The sequence below is a fragment of the Motacilla alba genome, chromosome 1A (assembly GCF_015832195.1).
Source record: "Motacilla alba alba isolate MOTALB_02 chromosome 1A, Motacilla_alba_V1.0_pri, whole genome shotgun sequence".
NCBI classification, from domain to species: Eukaryota; Metazoa; Chordata; class Aves; order Passeriformes; family Motacillidae; genus Motacilla; species Motacilla alba.
In genome coordinates this window covers 1,171,088-1,197,801 of record NC_052031.1, presented here as the reverse complement: position 1 = coordinate 1,197,801, position 26,714 = coordinate 1,171,088, and the positions used below count along the sequence as shown (strand labels likewise).

The 26,714-nt window shown below is 43.1% G+C and overlaps 1 protein-coding gene across 3 annotated transcripts in view; it reads left to right on the top strand.

The window, feature by feature from the left end:
- Window positions 1–26,714, top strand: part of FBH1 (F-box DNA helicase 1) — a 41,465-nt gene that overhangs the window by 422 nt on the left and 14,329 nt on the right. The window contains exons 1-14 of one of the 3 annotated variants that reach the window (XM_038155751.1): window positions 548–815; window positions 4,223–4,390; window positions 5,200–5,717; window positions 6,776–6,906; window positions 10,990–11,119; window positions 12,196–12,377; window positions 14,852–14,947; window positions 16,564–16,658; window positions 18,449–18,617; window positions 20,502–20,730; window positions 21,933–22,020; window positions 22,588–22,674; window positions 23,817–23,953; window positions 24,880–24,979. In XM_038155751.1, coding sequence (XP_038011679.1) covers window positions 4,225–4,390; window positions 5,200–5,717; window positions 6,776–6,906; window positions 10,990–11,119; window positions 12,196–12,377; window positions 14,852–14,947; window positions 16,564–16,658; window positions 18,449–18,617; window positions 20,502–20,730; window positions 21,933–22,020; window positions 22,588–22,674; window positions 23,817–23,953; window positions 24,880–24,979 — 2,128 coding nt within the window. In that variant the 5' untranslated portion in view covers window positions 548–815; window positions 4,223–4,224. Of the gene's footprint in view, window positions 1–547; window positions 1,366–4,222; window positions 4,391–5,199; window positions 5,718–6,775; window positions 6,907–10,989; window positions 11,120–12,195; window positions 12,378–14,851; window positions 14,948–16,563; window positions 16,659–18,448; window positions 18,618–20,501; window positions 20,731–21,932; window positions 22,021–22,587; window positions 22,675–23,816; window positions 23,954–24,879; window positions 24,980–26,714 lie in introns of those variants that run through there. The other 2 variants (XM_038155750.1, XM_038155749.1) reach the window with 2 other exon arrangements.

Here is a 26,714-nt window from a genome sequence, read left to right as displayed (position 1 = left end):
GCACTGCGGGGGAGCTCGGACATTGAGGGGACCTTGGGGATGGGGGCTGCTTCGGCCTGAGGGGACCCTTGGGAAAGGGGGAATCCTTGGAATTGGGGGATTGGCGCTGGGGGATCCTTGGGAAAGGGAGAATCCTTGGAATGGGGGATTGGCGCTGGGGGACCCTTGGGAAAGGGAGAATCCTTGGAATGGGGGATTGGCGCTGGGGGACCCTTGGGAAAGGGGGAATCCTTGGAACCGAGGGATTGGGAATGAGGGGTGACAGGATGGGAGAGTGAACAGGGGGGCTCTTGGCTGAGAAGGGGTTAAAAGGGAATTCCTTAGGAATTAAGAAATCCTTGGAATTGGGGGATTGGCACCGAGGGCACCCTTGGCATTGAGGGTGCCTTGGGAATGGGGGAATCCTTGGGATTTGAGGGTTTGCCAAAGGAATACCGCTTGGTAATGGGGTGGGGGAGTGAGCAGGAGGCTCTTGGCTGAGAAGGGGTTAAAAGGGAATTCCTTAGGAATGAGGGAATCCTTGGGATTGGGGGGTTGGCACTGAGGGTGCCTTGGGAATGGGGCAATCCTTGGGACTGGGGGGTTGGCACTGAGAGGCTTTGGGAATGGGGGCTTGGAAATGAGGGGACCCTCTGGACGAGGTCGGTGCATCCATGTGGGAGAAGGGTTTGGAAAGCACCTTCTGGGGGGAAAACCGGGAGCACCTCCAACATCCTCCCAAATATTTCTCTGGAGCTTCCCCCTCCATCCTCTGATCCTTTGGCTTCCCAGCTGGAATGTCGTGTCCTGAATCAGGGAAAAAAACAGGGATGCAGGTGAAGGCTGAGTGAGAAATTCCATTTTTAAGCAGAACCCTGGGATGATTTAGGTTGGAAAAGATCATTAGGATCATCAAATCCATCCCAAATTCCCTCGGCACATCCCTAAAAGCCACAGGAGTGTCTTGGCTTGTTTTTTTTTTCCCCTTTATTTGCCTGATTTCCCATCTTTGGAGGAAATTGGGATGTTGGGAATCAGCCTCTCCAGGGAGCTGAGCGCCTTTAACTCTGCTGGGCTGAAAAGGAGGGAGCAGCACATCCAGGAAATCATTCCGGTTGGGAAAAAACCCTCCAGTTATCCCAAAGAATAACCAGCTGATCCTTGGGTCCTGCCCTGAAGGGAGAACGGAGCCTTTCTGGGGCTGCTGCAGGCGTGGTAAAGGGAAATAAATAAATAAAAGGAAGCAAAAGTGAAACTGCTGATGCTGGCAGAGGAAGGAGCTCGTCTTGTGACAACACCCCTGCTGGGTTGGGCTTCTTTTGAGGAAAAAATTGCTTTTTGTGGGGTTTTTTGTAGCCAGAAGAGAGGAGGCTGTGCCTGTTCCAAGTGAGGTTTGGTTGTTTTATGGGAATAATTCACAGAAGGGTTTTTTTAAGCTGCAAATGGGTGAAATTTCCTGTGATAAAGGATGATCCCAGCTTGGAAAGGCTCGGTTTGGGTGGGAAATGTTGGAGCCAGGGTGTGGAGGAACCAGGCTTGTTCTTTGGAATTTTTCAAAGTTTAATAAGGGACAAAAGCATCCAATCGATTCCATGAAAAAGAATTTTCTTAGCCAATTTCATCTCTGGGGAAGTGAGCTTGTGATTTCATTAATTTCATTTTTAAAGTTTTATTTTATTTCACTGTTTTGTTTTGACATTTTCTTTTCTTTTCTTTTATATCTTGTTTTCTATATATATATATCTAGTGCAAATTGCCAAAAGCACACCATCAGCTCAAAATCATTTCCTTCTCTATTTTATTGCATTGGTTAAATGCATATTTATGAAGATTATATATATTTCAATATTACATTTTATGTATTTATTAGATATACTGCAGTATTATATCTATATTATATAGATTTCAATATAAGATAATATATTATATAATATATATTATATAATATATAATTAATATAATGTATAATATATAATGTAATATAATATAATACATAATATAATATATATTATTATATATAGTATAATTATAATATAATATAGTATATACTATATAAAATATAATATATAATATACTATATATAATATAATGTATAATATATAATATTATATAATATACAATATATATAATGTAATGTAATATTATTATTTAATATAATATAATGATATAATATAATAATATCATATAATATGTTGTAATATGATATTATAATATTATATGATATAATATAATATTATAATATAATAGAATAATTTGTCTATACTATACATATAATTCAGTATTATATGTATATTATATATACTATAATATAATATAAAATGTACAATATAATATAATATACAATATATATTATATAATATAATGTATAATATATAATGTACACTATAATATATAATAATATAATAATATGACATAATGTTATATTATATTATACAATATAATAATATTTCATATGATGATGTAATATTACATTATAATATAATATGCTATAATATAATAATTTGTGTATATTACACATATACTTCAGTATTACACATATAGCACATATATGAGATCCCTATTTCAGTATTTTATATCTTTCAGTATTTTTGTCAGTTTATGTGTAATGAGAACACTTTCTCTTGGTTTTGCCCTTTGACTTGCCTGCATGTTATTAAAATTAATTTCTTTCATTTTTTCTCGAGGTTTTATTCTGTTGTTTTGGCACTTCTTGGTAACTGCAGAGTTAGTAGGAAATTTTTTTCTTGCTGTCTTGGTTCTCGTTATTACCTATTAGCATTGAGCTAGGATAGTCCACAAATATATTCCATTAACATGGTTATTTTATGCCGTTATCTGAGTTAGCTGCAGAAATAAAAACATTCAAAATCATTATTTTAATTTAATTTTAATTAAATCTAATTACATAGTTCCTATTCTAATATTATGTGAAGACCAAAGCTATAATATATTTATTTAATTACTATTTATACAAGCTAAATGGTGTATATAAAAGCTGACAGATAATATTCTATTTTAAAAGTAGCTAAAAGGGATTATAAATTATATTATATTGAAACTGTTGTGGTTACCAATAGCTTGTAAAAGCCAATGCATAAATATGAAAGTCAATAACTGTTATAAAATATATATATTATATTATCTATAGTGTTTATTATATAAAATATTATAGGTTACATATATTATATTATCTATAGTATTTATTATATAAAATATAATAGGTTATACAATCAATAATATTATATTGCTAGAATTATAGCAATATATCACAGATTTTATATACTCTATTATGTTGTATTATTAATATATTGATAATATATTAATATATATTATAATATATAGTATAATGTATATTAATATAATAATATAACAATGTCATACTATATAAATAGTCGAATTATAATTATATAGTAGAATTATAATATAATTCAATGATCTTTGTAATAAATAAATAATCTCATATTACTATGTGAAATATGATCATATATATCTTATAATATAATATATATAATATAATATATAATATCTATAATATAATATCATATATATTATAATATAATATATTATATTATACTAATATGATTATATAATTATAATACTGTAACAATTATACTCAGAGTTACAATATCATAACAGTTCTATTTTAATTATAATCATACTACGGTAAATTATTTTATATTAAATTATAATAATTAAATTATATTAAATGTAATTATAAATATAAATTAGATTTAATACAATTATATAATATAATAAGATAAATTATATTAAATATATGTTTAATTAAGTTATATTATTGTAATTAATTATTGTAATTAATTATTGTAATTAATTATATTCCATTATGAATTGTTATATATTATATAAATTATATTATTATATATTATTAAATTGATAAAATTATATTATATTTTATATTATATTATATATTATATTGTATATGTCTAATATATACTTTATTATGTTATATATTACACTATATTTCATTATATGATTTTTATTTTATTTTATTTTATTTTATTTTATTTTATTTTATTACTACATTGTCATTTATAAGCAGAGGCAGCCACAGGTTCTCCAGGAATTCCTGGCTGGCATGGAATTCCTAAGTAAATCTATCCAAACTAAATCTTCCCCTCAATACCCCAACTAAAGCCGCCGGCAGGAGCCACCCCAGGCCCTGAGGCCTCTCCCAATTCCGGGGGAAACCCAGTTTTGTTTTCCCTGGCTCCCTTTCCCGCAGGGATGCGGCGCTGCGGGCGCAGGCAGCTCACGGCCCCCGAGTGCGCGGCCCTGGCGCGGAGCCCCGAGGGCTCGGCCCCGCTGCGGCAGCCCCTGGGCCTGCCCCGAGGAGGAGGAGCAGCAGCCCGGGGCCTTCATCCCACCTACGGCACACGGAGACACCCCAGAGGTACTGCTGGGACAGCTGGGGTGCTCACCTGGGGAGGAGAGGGATCCAGGGAGAGCTTCCAGAACGTTCCAGGGGCTCCAGGGTCGCTGCAGAGGGACTGGGGACAAGGCCTGCAGGGACAGCACACAGGGAATGGCTGCCAGTGCCAGAGGGCAGCCATGGATGGGATCTTGGCCATGAGGAATTCCTGCCTGGGCTGGAATTGCCAGAGCAGCTGGGGCTGCCCCTGCATCCCTGCAGTGTCCAAGGAAGGATTGGAGCACTCTGGGATAGGGGAGGTGTCCCTGGAATGAGCTTTGAGGTCCCTTCCCACCCAAACTGCTCTGGGATTCTGGGATTTGGGACACTCAGAATCCATCCCGAGGGATTTTGATGGAAAATGGGGATGGAAAAGAGAGGAAAAGGGAAGGGAGACCCTTCATGGCTTCCTGAGATTCCAAGTGAAGGCCCTGGGTCCAGGAATGTGTTGGAGAGGAGATGGATCCAGTGTCAGGCTGGGAGAGCTGGGAATGTTCCCCTGGAGAAGGGAAGGCTCCAGGGAGAGCTTCCAGCACATTGCAGGGCCTGCAGGGGCTCCAGGAGAGCTGCAGAGGGACTGGGGACAAGGCCTGCAGGGACAGCACCCAGGGAATGGCTGCCAGTGCCAGAGGGCAGCCATGGATGGGATCTTGGCCATGAGGAATTCCTGGCTGGGCTGGAATTGCCAGAGCAGTGGGGCTGCCCCTGCATCCCTGGCAGTGAACATTCCCTGCCCAGCCGGGACGTGCCACCAAAATCCTAAACTCTTCCTCGTTCCCTGTTTTCCACAGAACTCGTCCCCACTTCTCCCCTTTGTGCAGCACGGGGCCAGCAGAGGAAAATCTCGGATTTCTTCGGGATCCAAAAGACCCCACCAGTGGGACCTGCTGGGATGCCGAGCTGTGGGATCAAGGAAGAGCCACTGGATCCCTTTTCCCCCAGACCTCCTGATTCCTTCAGCAACCCCTCCCTTTCCCTGCATCCCCAGGACTTGGTGCCACCTCCCAGGGGACATTCCAGGAAAAGAGGAATTCCCAAGCCCGAGCAGGATCTCTGGGAGGAGCCTGAGGTGAAGGTTCCGCAGCTCAGTGGGATCAAGCAGGAATGGGAAGAGCTGGAAGTGGAACCTCTTCCCGATTCCCACTACGGGCTCCTGGGCACTCGGAGCTGGCAAGTTCCTCAAGGATCCATGGATGATCTTCCTCCTGAAGTCCTCAGGAATATTTTTGCTTTTCTGCCAGTTCTGGATCTGTACCAGAACCTGAGCCTGGTGTGTCGCTGCTGGAGGGAGATAATCCGGGATCCACGGGTAAGGAACACTCTGGGATCATCCCATGGGATCATCCATGCTCTGCCTGCCTCCTTGTTCCTGTAAATCCCATCATTCTTCCCACAATCCATGAAGTTTTAGCTCTCCTTCCGTTTGTTTTGGTCTTCTGGACCAAAAGTTGTTGCCCTATATCCGAGATCTGTGGGTAAGGAACTCTAGGATCATCCCATGGGATCATCCACGCCTCCCTTTGTTCCTTTAAATCCCATAATTCCCCCTCTCTTTTTTCCCCCCTCTCTTTTTTTCCCTTCCCTTTTTTCTCTATTTCCCCCCTCCCTTTTTCTTCCTTTTTACCCCTTTTTTCTCTATTTTTCCCTCCCCTCCCTTTTTTCCTTTCTTTCCCCCCTTTTTCCCTCTTTTTCCTTTCTTTCCCCCCTCTCTCTCTCTTTTCCCCCTTTCCCCTCTTTCCTTCCCCATCTCCCTTTCCCATCCATCTCCTTTTTCACCCCCGTGACTCTGAGCGCCCCCAGCTTCTCTCTTTGCCCCTTTTTTTGAATTCCACGAGGTGCAAGCTGCTGCTGTGTGCTCCCACTGCAGTTCATCCCCTGGAAGAAGCTCTTTTTCCTGGAAGAAGCTCTTTTTCCTCCCCCTTTTTCCTCCCCCTTTTTCCTCCCCCATTTTCCTCCCCCATTTTCCTCCCCCATTTTCCTCCCCCATTTTCCTCCCCCATTTTCCTCCCCCATTTTCCTCCCCCATTTTCCTCCCCCCTCTCTTTTTTCCCCCCTCTCTTTTTTCCCCCTCTCTTTTTTTCCCTTCCCTTTTTCCTCTATTTCCCCCTTCCCTTTTTCTTCCTTTTTCCCCTTTTTTCTCTATTTTTCCCTCCCCTCCTTTTTTCATTTCTTTCCCCCCTTTTTCCCTCTTTTTCCTTTCTTTCCCCCTCTCTCTCTCTTTTCCCCCTTTCCCCTCTTCCCTTCCCCATCTCCCTTTCCCATCCAGCTCCTCTTTCACCCCCGTGACTCCGAGCCCCCCCAGCTTCTCTCTTTCCCCCTTTTTGGAATGCCCCGAGGTGTAACCTGCTCCCTGTGCTCCCACTGCAGTTCATCCCCTGGAAGAAGCTCTACCAGCAGTACCTGCAGAGGGAGGGCTCAGCCCTGCGCAGGGTCGAGCAGATCCTGCAGGAATTCTCCATCACCAAGGAGCGGCAGGGCTGTGTGCTGGGGCTGGTCAGGTGAGTCCTCCTTGCACATCCTCAGATTTTCCTGCTTTTGGCATTTCTTGTGTTGGATCCTGGGAATTGCCAGGTTTGGCTTCTAAACGGGTGGGAGATGTGCAGGGAAATGTGATTTTAATAGGAAAAAACACTGAGAAGAGGTGCAAAACTTTCCTTTTCTTTTCCTTACCCCGTTTGGACACGAGATCCTGGAATCATGGAATTATTTAGGTTGGAAAAGGCCTCTAAGACATGGAGTCCAACCATTCCCAGCCCTGCCAAGGCCTCCCGTGTCCCCAAGTGCCACCTCCACAGGTGTTGGAAGCTGAAATACAAAGAACTCCCAGAACGCTGGGGCTGTAAGCCAAAGCTTAGAATTAAACACAAGATTTGATCTGAGACCATTCCCAGCCCTGCCAAGGCCACCCGTGTCCCCAAGTGCCACCTCCACAGGTGATGGAAGCTGAAATACAAAGAACTCCCAGAACTTTGGGAGTCCAACCATTCCCAGCCCTGCCAAGGCCACCCGTGTCCCCAAGTGCCACATCCACAGGTGTTGGAAGCTGAAATACAAAGAACTCCCAGAACTTTGGAAGTCCAACCATTCCCAGCCCTGCCAAGGCCACCCGTGTCCCCAAGTGCCACATCCACAGGTGATGGAAGCTGAAATACAAAGAACTCCCAGAACTTTGGGAGTCCAACCATTCCCAGCCCTGCCAAGGCCACCCGTGTCCCCAAGTGCCACATCCACAGGTGTTGGAAGCTGAAATACAAAGAACTCCCAGAACGTTGGGGCTGTAAGCCAAAGCTTAGAATTAAACACAAGATTTGATCTGAGACCTTCAAATAAACTTCCAAACTTAAGTGCTGAAAGCAAGATTGTGGATTTATAGTTTAGAGCAGAGACGCGTGAAAATAAGTAAAGTTTTAGAGTTTAAGATATAGAAAAAAGTAAAGAAGCTGCAAAAGTGAACAAAAAGAATAGAATGCAATTCTGTAAGTTTGTGTCTCATAGCACGATTGGCTAAAAAAGCTTACACTACAACTTAACTCTGTAAGACAAAATATTTAAGGATTGGGTCAAAACCATAAATATCCTTGTTAGCAGTGTTTTATTAGTCAATAACTCCTTTAAAAATCTTATAACTGAGGGCCTTGTGACCTTCCAAGCCATACTAGAGCAATGTGAGCTGAATTCACCCTTCCTTCCTAGACAAAAAATACGAAAAATAAACTGCAGCATCAAAAGGAACTCCAAAATCCCACCTTTGCCAACATTCTTCACAAGTGAATTATCACACGCAGGGCTCTGAAATGGAATGGGGACTGCACCCCTGCCCTGGGCAGCTCATTCCAGTGCCTGACCACCCTTTCCATGGAGGAATTTTCCCTAAAATCCCCCCTGAGCTGCCCTGGCCCAGCCTGAGGCCGTTCCCTCTCCTCCTGTCCCTGTTCCCTGCAGCACAGCCCGACCCCCCCCGGCTGTCCCCTCCTGGCAGGGACTCGTGCAGAGCCACAAGGTCCCCCTGAGCCTCCTCTGCTCCCTCAGCCTCTCCTGGTTCTCCATTCCCTTCCCAGCTCCATTCCCAAGCCCCAGACTGATCCCATGAATCGTTTTCATCCCAGGGTGAAATCTGGGAAGGTGGAAAGGGGCTGGAGTTCCTGTCCTGCCCTGCCTGATGAGCAGCTGTGGAGACCATGATTCCATGATTGTGTTTCCAATGGATTTTCCTCTTTTCCCACTCCTGGCAAGCAGATTTGCTGGATCTGCACTGATTTATCCCCCACAGCTCCCAACAAACCCAATCCCAAGCCAAATCCTTGGTAACCACGAGTGCCTCGCTCAGATCCCTGTCATTCAGAGGGGAATTCTCTGCGCTGCAATTGGGTTTGGAGTGAGGAGGATCCAACTTCTGGAGTCATGGAATGGTTTGGATTGGAATGATCCTTAAAACCATCCAGTTCCACCCCCGGGGCGTGGAATTCCACTAAAGGAGACTTGGAGACAGCCAGAAGGAGCTTCCAGGAATTTACTCCAGCTCTTCTGGGTCACAAAACTGGGAATTCTTGTCCAAGTGGCTCCTGGCACAGGAACGGGCTGGAAATCCAAATTCCAGCTGCTCAAATTCCATGGAAAACACAGCAGGGATTAATGACAGCTCCTGCAGCCACACTTTGAGGTGGCACAGTAAATTCCTGCTGGTAAAAGGAGGAAGAGTGGATATTCCTATTCATGAGTGTGATCAGGTGGAGAGAAGATTTAAAATATAATTATTATTAATAGGAGTGTGTTCCGGTGGAGAGATTTAAAATATAATTAATATAAATTATATATTATTTTATATATTAATTAATTAAATAAATAAAATTATATAATTAATTAATATAAATTAATAATTTATTAATATGAGTGTGTTCAGGTGGAGAGCAGATTTAAAATATAATTATTATTAATATGAGTGTGTTCAGGTGGAGAGCAGATTTAAGAGTAAAATAAAATTATTTTTGAGGCGGCAGTGTGTTCAGGTGGAGAGAAGATTTAAGAATAAAGTGTAATTATTATTAATATGAGTGTGTCCAGGTGGAGAGCAGATTTAAGAAGAATTATTTTTGAGGCATCAGTGTGTTCAGGTGGAGAGCAGATTTAAGAATAAAGTGTAATTATTATTAATATGAGTGTGTCCAGGTGGAGAGCAGATTTAAGAAGAATTATTATTGAGGCATCAGTGTGTTCAGGTGGAGAGAAGATTTAAGAATAAAGTGTAATTATTATTAATATGAGTGTGTCCAGGTGGAGAGCAGATTTAAGAAGAATTATTTTTGAGGCATCAGTGTGTTCAGGTGGAGAGCAGATTTAAGAATAAAGTGTAATTATTATTAATATGAGTGTGTTCACGTGGAGAGCAGATTTAAGAAGAATTATTGAGGCATCAGTGTGTTCAGATGGAGAGCAGATTTAAGAATAAAGTATAATTATTATTAATATGAGTGTGTCCAGGTGGAGAGCAGATGTAGGCAATACATGCATGGTTTGGCTACTAGACCCAAACACTCTTTTCTTTCCTGCCTTTTCCCACCAAATACAGAATCACAGAAAGGTTTGTGTTGGAGGAGACCTTAAAGGTCCTTCAATCCCTGCCAGGAGCAGGGACCCTCCCTCTGGAGCAGGCTGCTCAGCACTGCCTGAGGCAGAACTCTCAATTCCCCTGTTCTGCTGTGGTCTGCAGTAGTGAGGTATCACCTCAAAATGTTGAGCAGCAGTTCAGGCTCAGCTGTTGGCACTCGGCAGGGTTTGAGTTTCTGAAGCTGTTTCCAGCTCTGGATTTGTTCATGGGCTCTCTCAGAGTCGCTTCCTCCAGCGTGATCTGACAGCAAACAAACCCCAAACCCAAAGCTGCAGGGATACCAGGAAGGTGGGAAAATCTGTGTTGGTTGTGCCTGTGGGGCATTGTTTGTTTTTACTTCTAAACGAAGCAAAAGCTTGTAAAAAACGTTGGCAATTGTCGTGGTTTTGGTTTGTTAATTTAAGATTTTTTTCAATTTTAAAGTTTTTTTTGTTAACATGTTAAAGAGTGTGGTGGGTTTTGGTGTTGGTTAATTATTAATGTGTTTATTTTTTGTTGTGAAATAGGATTAGGAGGAAGGTAAAGCAGGTTTAAAACTTTAAAAGGGTATAAAGGAAATTTGATGAATCGTCTCCAGGTTTCTTTCCTCTGTGTTTTTCACAGAGGCGTGTCCAGTTCTTTAAGGGTTGGAAACTTTGTCTCACTTTTTAAAATATCTCTCGTGTAAAACTGTGACAGCAGGTATGATTGGTTGAGTGCAGAACTCAAAACTGGGCTTGAAAAAGTGTCCACAGACACGAGAATATTTTAACATTTTCTACAAGATGGGTGTTTGGTCATTTACCCTTATACAGAGATAGGTAAACACTCATTTGTGTGCAATGTTTTGTCCAGGGGCAATCCCTTCTGACAACTATTAACATTATTTTTGATTAGTGCAGTGAAATCTCAGAGAGCCCAATTAATGATGAGCTGTGGCCATTAGCAGGACGTGCTTTGGAGGAGCCACAAATCCCTCCTTATTCCTCCTGCACAGGTTGGTGTCGTCCACAGGAGCCAAGGTGGGTCCCAGCACGCTTCTCCAGCTTTTGGCAAGTCATCCCCTCTTCCCAAAGGCTCAGGTCTGTGTCCTCAGCAAATTCCCAGATTTACACAGCAAGCCTGGGGTGAGTTCCACTCTTATTTCTGTTTTTTAACAAATTCCTGCGGTGTCCCCAAACCTCTGTGTGTCTGTGGTGTTTCTTGTCACCAAAGGGATTTGGAATAAAAACCCTGGGGCTCTGTTTTGATGGGTTTTGGTTCCTCTGGAATCGAGGCAAACAGCTGGAAGGGACGATCCCTAAATCCCACAAAAAGTGGCTTGGGAGCAGCCAGCACCTCTCCAGTCACTCACCATTCCCCTGGGAACTGACCTCAGCCCACATTTTTGGGGAGATCCAGGATTTCCTTCGTGCCATTCCCATCAATTTGGATGGATAAAGCTGAGCAGGATGCAGATATGGGATGTGCTCCTCCCTTTTTAACCGTCCTAAAACTTGTTTGGGGTCACTCTGCCCTCCTGTATCCCAAACTCCTCCCTCTGTGACGTTCTTGGGGATAATTTGGGCTAAAAATGATGCCTCAGGTTTGGCTTTTATATTTTCACATTCTGTGCTGCTTCAGTGTGTGGCTCTGGGTTCATATTATGGGATGGCGAGCTCTCTGCACAGAGCAGGGAGACAAAACAATTCCTGCTCCAGCTGGGACCAAGGACAAATGAGCCAAAGCTCAGCCAGGAGCACAAACAGCGTGGGCTGCAGAGAGACAAACAAGCAGGGTGGGAGTGCCTGGGCTAAAGCTGGAACGGGACAATGAACTGCAAGGTGCCAATGGAGCAGAGCTGAGCCAAGGGAGAGACCCCGGGAGCGCTCGTGCATTTTGGGACCATTTTGGTTCCTCTTGGGTTCATTTTGGGACCATTCTGGTTCATTTTGGTTCATTTTGAGTGCATTTAGGGGCCATTTTGGTTCCTCTTGGCTGCAGCCCTGGCTGGGCTCTTGTGCTGCCCAAGGTGAATCCATGGAGGAGATCCTTGGAATAAATCCCCAATTTATTCTGTGACTCTGCTCAGCCTCTGTCCTAGCTCAGCCTTCACAGGGCATCAATTTAGGATTTAACAGCTCCTCACGGAATTTTTCCACCTCCTCGTGAGATTTTCCTGGAAGCTCCAATCTTTTTGCTGTGTTTCCTTGTCCTTTCCCAGCCTGAGAAGATGTGGGCAATCTTTGCTGTCATGGTGCTGTTCTCCAACAGCGTCGGTGACATCCAGAGGCTGCTGGAATGTTTGAGCTCGAAGCTGGCCATGCTGGAGGTCACCGAGGTGCTCCACTGCATGGCCACGCTGCTCTTGGCCATGAGGAACAAGAACATTCCCATCTCCAACAGGTCAGGAGCTTCCCATTCCAGCCCTGGGCACTTCCCACCATCCCCAGTTGCTCCAATCCAGCCTTGGATGTTCCAGGGATGAGGCAGCTGCAGCTTCTCTGGGAATTCCTCATGGCCAAGATCCCATCCATGGCTGCCCTCTGGCACTGGCAGCCATTCCCTGGGTGCTGTCCCTGCAGGCCTTGTCCCCAGTCCCTCTGCAGCTCTCCTGGAGCCCCTGCAGGCCCTGCAATGTGCTGGAAGCTCTCCCTGGAGCCTTCCCTTCTCCAGGGGAACATTCCCAGCTCTCCCAGCCTGACATTGGATCCATCTCCTCTCCAAGACATTCCTGGACCCAGGGCCTTCACTTGGAATCTCAGGAATCCATGAAGGGTCTCCCTTCCCTTCTTCTCTCTTTTCCATCCCCATTTCCCATCAAAGTCCCTCGGGATGGATTCTGAGTGTCCCAAATCCCAGAATCCCAGAGCAGTTTGGGTGGGAAGGGACCTCAAAGCTCATTCCAGGGACACCTCCCCTATCCCAGAGCGCTCCAATCCTTCCTTGGGCACTGCAGGGATGCAGGGGCAGCCCCAGCTGCTCTGGCAATTCCAGCCCAGGCAGGAATTCCTCATGGCCAAGATCCCATCCATGGCTGCCCTCTGGCACTGGCAGCCATTCCCTGGGTGCTGTCCCTGCAGGCCTTGTCCCCAGTCCCTCTGCAGCGACCCTGGAGCCCCTGCAGGCCCTGCCAGGGGCTCGGAGGTCTCTCCAACTCTGAGTTTCAATTCCCAGCAGGTCAGAATCTTCCCATTCCATCCCTGCACACTTCCCACCATCCCAGGTTGCTCCAATCCAGCCTTGGATGTTCCGGGGATGAGGCAGATGAAGTTTCTCTGGGAATTCCAACTCAGCTCAGGAATTTCGTCCCAAATCTCCCTTTTTTTTCCAGTCTGAAGCCATTCCCTGTGTCATATCCATCCTTTATCCCAAAGTCTCTCTCCTGGAGCCCCTTTAGGCCCTGCAAGGGGCTCCGAGGTCTCTCCAACTTTGAGTTTCCAATCCCTCCAGTTCCCAGGGGATTTGAATCTCCAACCTGGCCTTGGACACTTCCAGGGATGAGGCAGCTACAGCTCCTCTGGGAGTCCATTCCTGGGCTTCCCCAGCCTCCCAGCCAGCAATTCCCTCCTAATTTCCCATCTATCCCTGGCATTCCCCCTGATTCTGTCACTCCTTTCAGGATACAATATTCAAAAAACTCCAATTTTTTTTCCCAAAAATAAAAGCAGGATTTAAAGACTCTTCCTGCTCAGCTACGACAATTGAATGTTTTTGTGACCTCCCCAAAATTGATTTATTTTACTTCATTCCTTCCCTCATGATCCTTTTGTTCCCCCCCACCAAAAAAAAAAAGGGATCTGAGCAGAGATCCCTTGAGATTCCTTTGAGATTCCTTCAGGATTGCAGTGGGGATAAGGATGAAGGACACAGGGAAATCCTTCTTGGGAGAAAACTGGGAAGGAAGTGGAGTGGGAAATGAAAATCTCCAGGAATTAGATGGCTCTGGAAGCTCTAAGGGACTGTAGGACAGGGAAAGGCTCGTCCTGAGGGACACTGGGATATTTGTTTGGAATGTTAATGATTGATTAATTGCTGGATAAAGTCATTAACCTGCAGGAAATGTGGCAGGATGGCCCTGGCCAGCAACAGGAGCTGGGATCCAGGTCACAATCCAGGGGTTTTAAAATTTCCATCTCCCTGGGCAACCCAGACCAGAAAAAGTGGGAATTCCTCCTGGGAATAAGGAGGAAATGTGTCCTGGAGGAATTGCCTGATTGCTGTTTGCAGTAATTAATGAGTCTGGGGGTCCAAATCATGATGAAGGACACAAAATCCGTCCTGGAGGGCTGGAAGAAAGGGAACAAAACTGCCCCAAAAGAGGGAAAACCACAGTGGGAAAACCCTGCTGGAGAATCCAGGTTAATTTTAAACCAATTGTTGTCAACACAGTTAAAACCAAAGAATCTCTTTTCCCTCTGCAGTGAAAAACCAGCAGGAGTTATCATCAGAGATAAAAACCTCCCCTAAAACCATTCTGAACCAAAACCTGCTTCACTCTGAAAGCCCAGAGCAGCCCCAAATTCCCTGTGAGCTCCCCCAGCCCCAGCTCTGTTGCTAATTGTGGCTCAGGAGAGCAGAATTACCCCCTGGACTCTGATCCCAGGTCATGTTGGCATGGAAAACCCTGGAATACAAAGCTGGCAGGGCTGAGGGAGAGGCCACGCTCGGAGCTGACCCCACAGTGCCTCGGCTGTCGCTTCTCAAGGCAGAATTATTTAAAGAACAATTTAAATTATTCATCGTTTCCTGCAGAGCTTGAGACTTTTTTTATTATTATTATCCAAGATATTGGTGGTCTTTTATGTGGCTGCAGAGGTTTAATTTGTTATTAATTACTTCTCAGTGCTAATTCCTCTTTTATCCCCCTTTTTTTTCAGGATTCACTACAATATTTTCTACTGTTTGTACCTGATGGAAAATGCCTCTGGAATTGTGCAGCCTCTGGAAGAGGGAAGGATGGATTTGTGTCCCAGGTGATCCAAGCAGTGCATTCTGAGAATCCCATGGAGTGAGGAGCAAATATTCCAAATATTCCACAGCAGGAGAAGGTGGAGGTGGATCAGTGCCACAGCTGATCCTGCTGCTCAGCACCTTCCCATGAGCTCCCAGAGGAAAATCAGGATGGGGCCTTAGATCTGTGAAATTGGGAGTGCTGAGTTTAAATTGGCTGCTGGGTCTGTTTTAGAATCATGGCAGGGTTTGGAATCATGGCAGGGTTTGGAATCACCCAGTGCCACCCTGCCATGGCAGGGCCACCTGCCACTGTCCCAGGCTGCTCCAGCCCCAGTGTCCAGCCTGGCCTGGGGCACTGCAGGGATGCAGGGGCAGCCCCAGCTGCTCTGGCAATTCCAGCCCAGGCAGGAATTCCTCATGGCCAAGATCCCATCCATGGCTGCCCTCTGGCACTGGCAGCCATTCCCTGGGTGCTGTCCCTGCAGGCCTTGTCCCCAGTCCCTCTGCAGCGACCCTGGAGCCCCTGGAATGTTCTGGAATCTCTCCCTGGAGCCTTCTCCTCTCCAGGGGAACATTCCTGTGGGTTTTGGGGTTTTCTTTTTTGTTTTTGTTAATTTTGTTTTTGAAGTGTTAGAGATGGTATTTTGTGTTTAGGTTTAGTAATTTATAATTATTTATCTTTATTATAAGTTGTGAGTTTTATGGTATTTTACTAATTAGTTATAAAATGGTTAATTTTTGAATATGAGATTTTTTAAGGTTAAACTATTTAACTAAGAAATGATCCTTAAATTATTTTTACTTTTAATTTAATAACTAATTATTTGACATTTGTAATGTGGATTTTTTGGTCTAATTGCAAAACATTATTTAAACTCATGGAGAAGAAGGAAGAAGAAGGTAAAGAAAAAGGATTAGTTACTGTCTTAAAACTTTTATTTTAGTTTTGCATATATTACTATATTTTAGAAGTTTAAGTTTTCTGTTTAGTGACATTACACACTTCTAATTAAGCTGCACACTTGTAACCTCAGTGCTGTTAATTAATTTTGGGAGTCTTCTGCACGCCTGAGGTTAAAGGCAGTGTCCTCTTGTGAGTCAGAGTCTGTCAGTACAGGAAGTCTAAAATTCCCAGCGTGCAGAACTCCAGCACATTCCCAGTTATCCCAATAAATGAGGAATAAAACACCTCCCTGGCTGTGGAGATCCAAGCTGGGATTCTTTTTTCTGCTGCTGGATTGAGTCATTTAATTCTTTATGCCCACCTGGAGAAAGGGAGTGGGATAAATTCATCCATCACCGAGGTCTAACAGAGACAAAACTGGTTTTGATGAGCTTAAAGTCCCAAATTCATTCTCAAAGCACAGAATGGTCCCTTAAAAAGATATTTTCCTTTGTTGGTGTGTGATATTTTCCTATATTCCCTAAAAAAATCTTTCCCAAGACTTTTTATTTTATCTCCAGTATTTTCTTATTCCATGCTTTTCTCCTTTCCCCAATAACCAGGTTGGGATGGGATCTATCAATCCCTGATTTCCCTGGTCGTTTCTTTCAAGTGGGATGGTTTATTTTAGGGATTTTTAAAGGATTCATTCCTTTCCCACTTGTTAATTGGAATTTTTTTCCCTGTTTTTAGTGGATGGGCTGATGTCAAACTGACCCATGAACAGCAGAGGATTTTGAGTCACAAAATTGAGCCTGGCCAAACAGTGAAAATAATGGCATTTGCAGGTAAGAGCCAGAAATGTTGGAAAAATGCCTGGACAATTCCCAATCTGCTCCGTCCCTCCCTGATCCCTCTGCCTGAGGGATTGTGAGATCCCAAGGGGATCAATTTGTGCCTCTGGGATAACAAATTCAGGGGGAAATCTGCCAAAAATGGAGGCAGAATAAAAACAGGGGAGAGAGAAGTGGGAAAATATGGAACAGCCCTGCAGATCCCAGGTTTGGGAAAGGAGGAAGAGGAGATACTCCAGGTGCTGGAGTAGAGATTTCCCTGGAAGCTCTGGAGGAGCAGTTCCTGAAGGACTGAGCCCATGGATAAAGGAGCAGTTCCTGAAGGACTGAGCCCATGGATAAAGGGAGCAGTTCCTGAAGGACTGAGCCCATGGATAAAGGAGCAGTTCCTGAAGGACTGAGCCCATGGATAAAGGGAGCAGATCCTGAAGGACTGAGCCCATGGATAAAGGAGCAGTTCCTGAAGGACTGAGCCCATGGATAAAGGGAGCAGTTCCTGAAGGACTGAGCCCATGGAAAGGAGCAGTTCCTGAAGGACTGAGCCCATGGATAAAGGAGCAGTTCCTGAAGGACTGAGCCCATGGATAAAGGGAGCAGTTCCTGAAGGACTGAGCCCATGGATAAAGGAGCAGTTCCTGAAGGACTGAGCCCATGGATAAAGGGAGCAGATCCTGAAGGACTGAGCCCATGGATAAAGGAGCAGTTCCTGAAGGACTGAGCCCATGGATAAAGGGAGCAGTTCCTGAAGGACTGAGCCCATGGAAAGGAGCAGTTCCTGAAGGACTGAGCCCATGGATAAAGGAGCAGTTCCTGAAGGACTGAGCCCATGGATAAAGGGAGCAGTTCCTGAAGGACTGAGCCCATGGATAAAGGGAGCAGTTCCTGAAGGACTGAGCCCATGGATAAAGGGAGCAGTTCCTGAAGGACTGAGCCCATGGATAAAGGGAGCAGTTCCTGAAGGACTGAGCACATGGAAAGGAGCAGTTCCTGAAGGACTGAGCCCATGGATAAAGGGAGCAGTTCCTGAAGGACTGAGCCCATGGATAAAGGGAGCAGTTCCTGAAGGACTGAGCCCATGGATAAAGGGAGCAGTTCCTGAAGGACTGAGCCCATGGAAAGGAGCAGTTCCTGAAGGACTGAGCCCATGGCTAAAGGGAGCAGTTCCTGAAGGACTGAGCCCATGGATAAAGGGAGCAGTTCCTGAAGGACTGAGCCCATGGAAAGGAGCAGTTCCTGAAGGACTGAGCCCATGGATAAAGGGAGCAGTTCCTGAAGGACTGAGCCCATGGAAAAGGAGCAGTTCCTGAAGGACTGAGCCCATGGAAAAGGAGCAGTTCCTGAAGGACTGAGCCCATGGAAAGGAGCAGATCCTGGAGGGACTGAGCCCATGGAAAAAGGGACCCACACTGGAGTGGGCAGTTCCTAAAGCTGTGTTGGATATTGGGACAATTCCTCCGTGCAAAGGCTTATCCAGCCCTGGCTCAGCTGCCCGGGCAGGGATGGAGTCCCCATTCCTGGAGGGATTTTAAAACCCTGTGGATGTGGCACTTGGGGACGTGGATGGCCTTGGAAGTGCTGGGAATGGTTGGGCTTGACCTTAAAGAGCTTTGCCAACCCAAATAATTCCCTGATTCTCTGAAATCGGGAGTGAAGTGGAATATTGGAGTTGGGACAGCAGGAGAGGAAGGTGTAAAAAAAAATACATGTATGGAATCATTCATTCCTGACTGTGGATGTTTTATTCCTTATTTTTACTTTATTCCTTCTTTTCCTCTCCTCTCCAGGCACAGGGAAAACCTCGACCTTGGTCAAGTACGCGGAGAAATTCTCGGAGCTGAAATTCCTTTACCTGGTTTTTAACAAAGCTGTGGCAGAGAAGGGGAAAAAGGTTTTTCCGAGGAATGTCACCTGCAAGACCTTCCACTCCTTGGCTTTTGGGAGCATTGGGAGACTGTGAGTGGGGAATTGCAATTCCTTTGTGGAAGCAGGGAAAGGGTGGGGAAGGGGACATGGCTTTGAGGGAAACCTGCAGGATTGGAGGCAGCACAAATACCGGGGGGAAATTTGGCATTTATGGTTTCCAGATGGATGCAGCGGGATGCTTCTGGGATTTTAGCATCCATGGGAGCACCCCAGAGCCAAGGAGCTCCTCACAGGGAGGTGGAAATCCACTGGGAATGAAGTTTTCCAGCCTCCCATTCCCACTGGAATGCTGCAGCTGCTCCAAGTGCTCCTTTTCCAGAGGGTCAGTTCCTTTTCCAGAGGGTCAATTCCTTTTCCAGAGGATCAATTCCTTTTCCAGAGGGTCAATTCCTTTTCCTGAGGATCAATTCCCTCATCCTGAGCTCTTTTCATGATCCAATTTCTGCCCACTTCTGGCACATTTAAGCTGGAGGTAGGAAGGAAAACGAGCCATGACCTGGAAAACCAGGAAAATCCCATTCCCTGGCTCTGCAAACTCTCTGGAATTCCAGGGGTGAGCTCAATTTTCCGTCTCTAAAATGTATAAAATCAACAAATTTGTGCTTCCCCCAGGACAAATCTGTGCAGATTTAAAGATATTCCATTAGTAGGGTGAATTGGGATATAAAGCTGAGCTTTTCCCAGGGGTAGTGCACAAAAAATGGATTTCTGTGTGGTTTAACTTTTTTTTTTTTCTTCTTTTTTTCTGGTCCTTTTTTCCTGTCTTTTTTCTCTTTTTTTTTTCTCTTTTTTTTTTCTCTTTTTTTTTTCTCTTTTTTTTTCTCTTTTTTTTTTCTCTTTTTTTTTTCTCTTTTTTTTTCTCTCTGTTTTTTTCTCTCTTTATTTTCTGTCTCTTTTTTTCATGTCTTTTTTTTCCTCTTTTTTTTTCTCTTTTTTTCCCTCTTTTTTTTCTCTCTTTTTTTTCCCTCTCTTTTATTTCTCTCTTTTTTTCCCTCTCTTTTTTTTCTCTCTTTTTTCCCTCTCTTTTTTCCCTCTCTTTTTTCCCTCTCTTTTTTCCCTCTCTTTTTTCCCTCTCTTTTTTTTTCTCTTTTTTCCTGTCTGCTTTTTTTACCTGTCTCTCTTTTTTACCTGTCTCTCTTTTTTACCTGTCTCTCTTTTTTACCTGTCTCTTTCTTTTACCTGTCTCTTTTTTTTAAGTGTCTCTTTTTTTACCTGTCTCTTTTTTTCTCTCTTTTTTTCTCTCTTTTTTTCTCTCTTTTTTTCTCTCTTTTTTTCTCTCTTTTTTTCTCTCTTTTTTTCTCTCTTTTTTTCTCTCTTTTTTTCTCTCTTTTTTTCTCTCTTTTTTTCTCTCTTTTTTTTCTCTTTTTTTCCTCTTTTTTTTTCTCTTTTTTTTCTCTTTTTTTCTCTCTTTTTTTCTCTGTTTTTCCCTCTCTTTTTTTCTCTCTGTTTTTTCTCTCTTTTTTCTTTCTGTCTCTTTTTTCATGTCTGCTTTTTTTCCTGTTTGTTTTTTTACCTGTCTCTTTTTTACCCGTCTCTTTTTTACCCGTCTCTTTTTTACCCGTCTCTTTTTTTTCCTGTCTCTTTTTTTTCCTGTCTCTTTTTTTTCCTGTCTCTTTTTTTTTCCTTTTTTTTTTCCTTTTTTTTTTTCCTTTTTTTTCCCTCTTCTTTTTCCCTCTCTTTTTTTTCCTCTCTTTTTTTCCTCTCTTTTTTTTCCTCTCTTTTTTTTCCTCTCTTTTTTTTCCTCTCTTTTTTTTCCTCTCTTTTTTTTCCTCTCTTTTTTTTCTCTCTTTTTTTTCCTTCTTCCTCTCTTCTTTTTTCTTCCTCTCTTCTTTTTTCTTCCTCTCTTTTTTCTTCCTCTCTTTTTTCTTCCTCTCTTTTTTTCTTCCTCTCTCTTTTTTTGTCCCTCTGGCACAGCTACAAGGAGAAAGGCAAGCTGAACTTCTCCAAGCTGTCCGTTTATTCCATCAGCTTCCTCCTCCGCAACAGGGAGGGCCGAGCCCTGTTTGTAAGAGGGAAAACAGTGTCCCAAACCTTGGAAAACTTCTTCTCCTCCTCAGATGAGGAGATCTGTGAGGAGCACGTGCCCCTGTGGTTCAAAAACACTAACGGGCAGATGGAGCAAGTGAGCCAAGAGGAAAAGAGAGTGAGTCTTTGGGATGGAGCCTCTGGAATTTTCAGAGGTTGGATGGGTTTTGGAGAAGTCTGGGATGGTGGGAAATGTCCCTGCTCATGGGTGGGGTGGCACTGGATGGGCTTTGAGGTCTCTTCCTAAACCATTCCATGATTTTATAAAATAATTCATGTTCATCCCTCTTCCCCAAAATGTGGATCGGAAGAGATCTTCCCGTGTTCAACTGAAATTTGGGATGGGGGAAATTTGGGATTGGGGAATCCTTCAGTCAGAGGAGGGGTTGGGGTAAATCCTGAGCTTTGGAAGAAATCAGAGACTGGTGCAACATTCCAAAGGAATTGGGAGGAAAAGTCCAGAGGTTGGGAGGAGGAAAAGTCCAGAGGTTGGGAGGAGGAAAAGTCCAAAGGAATTGGGAGGAGGAAAAGTCCAAAGGAATTGGGAGGAGGAAAAGTCCAAAGGTTGGGAGAAGGAAAGTCCAAAGGTTGGGAGGAGGAAAAGTCCAAAGGTTGGGCGGAGGAAAAGTCCAAAGGAATTGGGAGGAGGAAAAGTCCAAAGGAATTGGGAGGAGGAAAAGTCCAAAGGAATTGGGAGGAGGAAAAGTCCAAAGGTTGGGAGAAGGAAAGTCCAAAGGTTGGGAGAAGGAAAGTCCAAAGGTTGGGAGGAGGAAAAGTCCAAAGGTTGGGAGGAGGGATCAAAAGATTGAGAGGAGGAATCAAAAATTGAGAGGAAGAATCAAAGACTGGGACAAAAAATCAAAATATTGGGAAGAGGAATCCAAGATTGGGAGGAGGAACCAAAAGATTGGGAAGAAGATGATGTTTGGGGAAAAAAAGGGATAATCCCTGTTTTCCCTAAAAAATACTTCCAGCCACTCTCCTCACCAAATCCTTGTGGATCTGAGGAGCTGCTTGGGATGGCAAAAAAGGATCTGGAGCTTTTTGGGAATGGCTGCCAGTGCCAGAGGGCAGCCATGGATGGGATCTTGGCAATGAGGAATTCCTGGCTGGGCTGGAATTGCCAGAGCAGCTGGGGCTGCCCCTGCATCCCTGCAGTGCCCCAGGAAGGATTGGAGCACTCTGGGATAGAAGAAAACGTCCCTGTCCATGGATGGGGTGGGACTGGATGGGCTTTGAGGCCCTTTCCAGCCCAAACCATTCCATAATTTTATTTTTATCCCATGATTTTATCCCAATCCTTCTGTTTTCCCATTTTAGATCAACGTGGAAGAGGCCAAAGAGATTTGGCACAACATGAAGAAACTGGATGGAGACGCAGAGAAGAAATACAAGATGACTTGTGATGGTAAAAGAGATGGAAAATCCCTCGGGAAAAAGGGATTTGGTGGTGGAAAAATCAATGAATTTATTATTCCTGCTTCTGGCTGAGCCTCCAGAATGAGAAAATCCCTTTTTTTCCTGCCACTGGCTCACCAGGGAATATCCCTCTGACTCAATTTTTCATTTTATATGTATTTATAAAATACATAAAATGAATTTGTGCTCCCACTAGGATAAACATGTGCAGATTTTAAGGATATTCACATTTTTTAGTGGCTAAAAATCAAGCCCAGAAGTTGGAAGTTGCTTCCAGCACATCCTTTCCTCTGGATAATGCTGAAATAACTGGGAAGAACCTTTTTCTTGAAATTCATGGTGGGCCTTAAGAAGCTTGAAATCATCAAATTTGGGCTGCCGAGGGAGAGAGATTTTTTGCAACCCTTCCAAATGTGGAAATTCCAAACAGGAAGTGAAGCCAGAAATGCCACAAAACAACAAAAAAAGAAAAAAAAAAAAAAATGAAAAATTGGATTTGTTTTAAAGATCCTGGTGGATCTTCCCTGCCCTTGAAATTCCTGGTTTTTTCCCTCAGGATATTTGAAACTTTGGCAGCTCAGCAAGCCCCAGCTCTCGGGATACGATGCCATTTTTGTGGATGAAGCCCAGGATTGCACTCCAGGTGAGTTATTCCAGGAGCAGGAGCTCCAATCCCGCTCCCAGAGGGGATCTCCGTGTGCTCAGGAATGTGGTGGAGGTATCTCAATCTAAATACTTGGAATTTAAACAAATTTTCCCTCAGGTTTGATGTTTAAACTGAGCTTTCCCCTGGGTTTGGAGAAAGTTCTTCCCTCATGATCCCAACTGAGCTTTTCCTTGGGTTTGGAGCAGGTTCTTCCTTCATGATCCCAACTGAGTTTTTCTGGGGTTTGGAGTAGGTTCTTCCCTCCTGATCCAAGCTGAGCTTTCCCCTGGGTTTGGAGCAGGTTCTTCCCTCCTGATCCAAGCTGAGCTTTCCCTTGGGTTTGGAGCAGGTTCTTCCTTCATGATCCAAACTGAGCTTTCCCTTGGGTTTGGATTGGAGCAGGTTCTTCCCTCATGATCCAAATTGAGCTTTTTTGAATTTGGACCCTCATGGTCCAAACTGAGCTTTCCTTGGATTTGGATTTGGAGCAGATTTTTCCCTCATGATCCAAACTGAGCTTTCCTTGGGTTTGGATTGGAGCAGGTTCTTCCCTCCTGATCCAAACTGAGCTTTCCCTTGGATTTGGACCCTCATGATCCAAACTGAGCTTTCCTTGGGTTTGGATTGGAGCAGATTCTTCCCTCATGATCCCAACTGAGTTTTTCCTTGATCTTGGAGCAGGTTCTTCCTTCATGATCCAACTTTTTTTCCCTCACAGCCATCGTGGATATCGTGCAATCCCAAAAATGTAGGAAAATCCTGGTGGGAGACCCTCACCAGCAGTTCTTCCCTCAAGATCCATTCTGTGCTTTTCCTTGGCTTTGAAGCAGGTTCTTCCCTCCTGATCCAAAATGAGCTTTCTTGGATTTGGACCCTCATGGTCCAAGCTGAGCTTTCCATTGGGTTTGGATTGGAGCAGATTCTTCCCTCAGGATCCCAACTGAGTTTTTCCTTGGGTTTGGAGCAGGTTCCTTCCTCATGATCCAAACTGAGCTTTCCCTTGGGTTTGGACCCTCATGATCCAAACGGAGTTTTTCTTTGGATTTGGAGCAGATTCTTCCCTCCTGATCCAAACTGAGCTTTTCCTTTGATTTGGAGCAGGTTCTTCCTTCATGATCCTTTTTATTTTTCCCTTACAGCCATCGTGGATATTGTGCAATCCCAAAATTGTGGGAAAATCCTGGTGGGAGACCCTCACCAGCAGATCTACACCTTCCGAGGGGCTGTCAACACCCTCTACTTGGTGCCTCACACCCACGTGTACTACCTGACCCAGGTGAGGACAGCGATTTCCATGGAAAAAACCCAGATCCATGGAAAATTTGGCACTGTGGAGGGTTTGCTTTTCCCTGGATTGCTGAGGAAGCCGGCAGCTGTGGGGCTTTAGTGGAGGGATCCCATCCTGTTGGTGGAAAAGTGGGAGTTGGGATTGAGGCCTTCTTGCAGGGATCAGGATCCCCTTTTTTGAGGGGATCACATCTGGAATGCTGAATGCTGGATCCAGCTGTGGGATCCACCAGACCTGGAGCTGCTGGGAGAGCTGGGAATGTTCCCCTGGAGAAGGGAAGGCTCCAGGGAGAGCTTCCAGCACATTGCAGGGCCTGCAGGGGCTCCAGGGTCGCTGCAGAGGGACTGGGGACAAGGCCTGCAGGGACAGCACCCAGGGAATGGCTGCCAGTGCCAGAGGGCAGCCATGGATGGGATCTTGGCCATGAGGAATTCCTGCCTGGGCTGGAATTGCCAGAGCAGCTGGGGCTGCCCCTGCATCCCTGCAGTGCCCCAGGCCAGGCTGGACACTGGGGCTGGAGCAGCCTGGGACTGCAGGTGTCCTGGGACACTGGCAGGTGTCCTTGCCCATGGCCAGGATTTCCAGGAATCTTTTGGGGATTTTGGTGCCTTTTCCAGGAAAAAAAAAATGTCCAGGAGGTTGGTGGGAATGGCATCATTTGGATTTAAGAATGACCAGGATTTCTAGGAATATTTTTGAGGGATTTTGTTCCTTTTTCCAAGGGAAAGTTCTCCAGAAGGTCTTAAGAACAACCAGCATGTCCAGGAGCATTTTGAAGAAATTTTGATGCTTTTTCCTGGGAAAAAATTGTCCAGAAGATTGCTGGGAATCCCATAATTCCATGTAGATAGATAGAATTGTAGACATTCTGAGAATTCCTTCTGCTTTTCCTGCTGATCCCAGCATTTTTCCAGAGTTTCAGGTTCGGCCCCGAGATCGCCTACGTGGGAGCCACGATCCTGGATGTGTGCAAAGGGATCCGCAGCAAAACCCTGCTGGGAGGAAACCAAAGGGGTGAGCTGGGAGTGGCAATCCCCAGAGATTCCACAAGAATTCCACAGGAATTCAATCAGGAATGATTCATTGATTAGTTATATTAAACCATAATATTAATTAATTAATTATAGATTGAATAATTATTATATTGTATTATATTTTTACTATATTCTATTATTACTATATTTTTACTATATTCTATTATTACTCTATCATTATTATATTCTATTATTACTATATTATATTCTATTATTACGCTATCATTACTCTATTATATTCTATTATTACGCTATCATTACTCTATTCTATTATTACTCTATTATATTCTATTATTACTCTATCATTATTATATTCTATTATTACTATATTATATTCTATTATTACTCTATCATTACTACATTATTTCTAGTATTACTATATTATATTCTATTATTGCTCTATCATTACTCTATTATATTCTAGTATTACTATATTATATTCTGTTATTGCTCTATCATTACTCTATTATATTCTAGTATTACTATATTATATTCTATTATTGCTCTATCATTACTCTATTATATTCCATTATTACTCTGTTATATTCTATTATTACTCTATCATTACTCTATTCTATTATTATTCTATTATAGTCTATTATTACTCTATTATATTCTATTATTACTCTATCATTACTCTATTCCATTATTACTCTATTACATTCTATTATTACTCTATCGTTGCTCTATTATATTCTATCATTACTCTATTATATTCTATTGTTACTCCATTGTTACTCTTTGTTACTCTATTGTTACCCTACCATTATTACATTATTACCACATTATATTATATTACAACTATATTCTATTATTACTCTGTTACTACTCTGTTACTACTCTACCGTTACTCTACCGTTACTCTACCGTTACTCTACTATTGCTATATTATACTCTGTTACTACTCTACCATTGCTCTACCATTACTCTACCATTACTCTACCATTACTCTACCATTACTCTACCATTACTCTACCATTACTCTACTATTACTCTACTATTGCTATATTATATTCTATTATTACTCTGTTACTACTCTGTTACTACTCTACCATTACTCTACCATTACTCTACTATTGCTATATTATACTCTGTTACTACTCTACCATTACTCTACCATTACTCTACCATTACTCTACCATTACTCTACTATTACTCTACTATTGCTATATTATATTCTATTATTACTCTGTTACTACTCTGTTACTACTCTACCATTACTCTACCATTACTCTACTATTGCTATATTATACTCTGTTACTACTCTACCATTGCTCTACCATTGCTCTACCATTGCTCTACCATTGCTATATTATATTCTATTATTACTCTGTTACTACTCTGTTACTACTCTGTTACTACTCTGTTACTACTCTGTTACTACTCTGTTACTACTCTACCATTACTCTACCATTACTCTACTATTGCTATATTATACTCTGTTACTACTCTACCATTGCTCTGTTATATTATATTTATGTGGTAATATAACAAGTATTAATATAATATTGGAATATTAATATAGTAGTAACTACTCTGATTGTTAAATAAGAATTTATTTAATTAAGATTATTAATTAATTCAATCTGGATTATTATATTATACTATATTCATTATGCCATATTTATAATATATAATACTTATAATATTATGTTTATTATAATACATTTAATATATTATATCAATTATATTTATTGTATTACATATATATTATA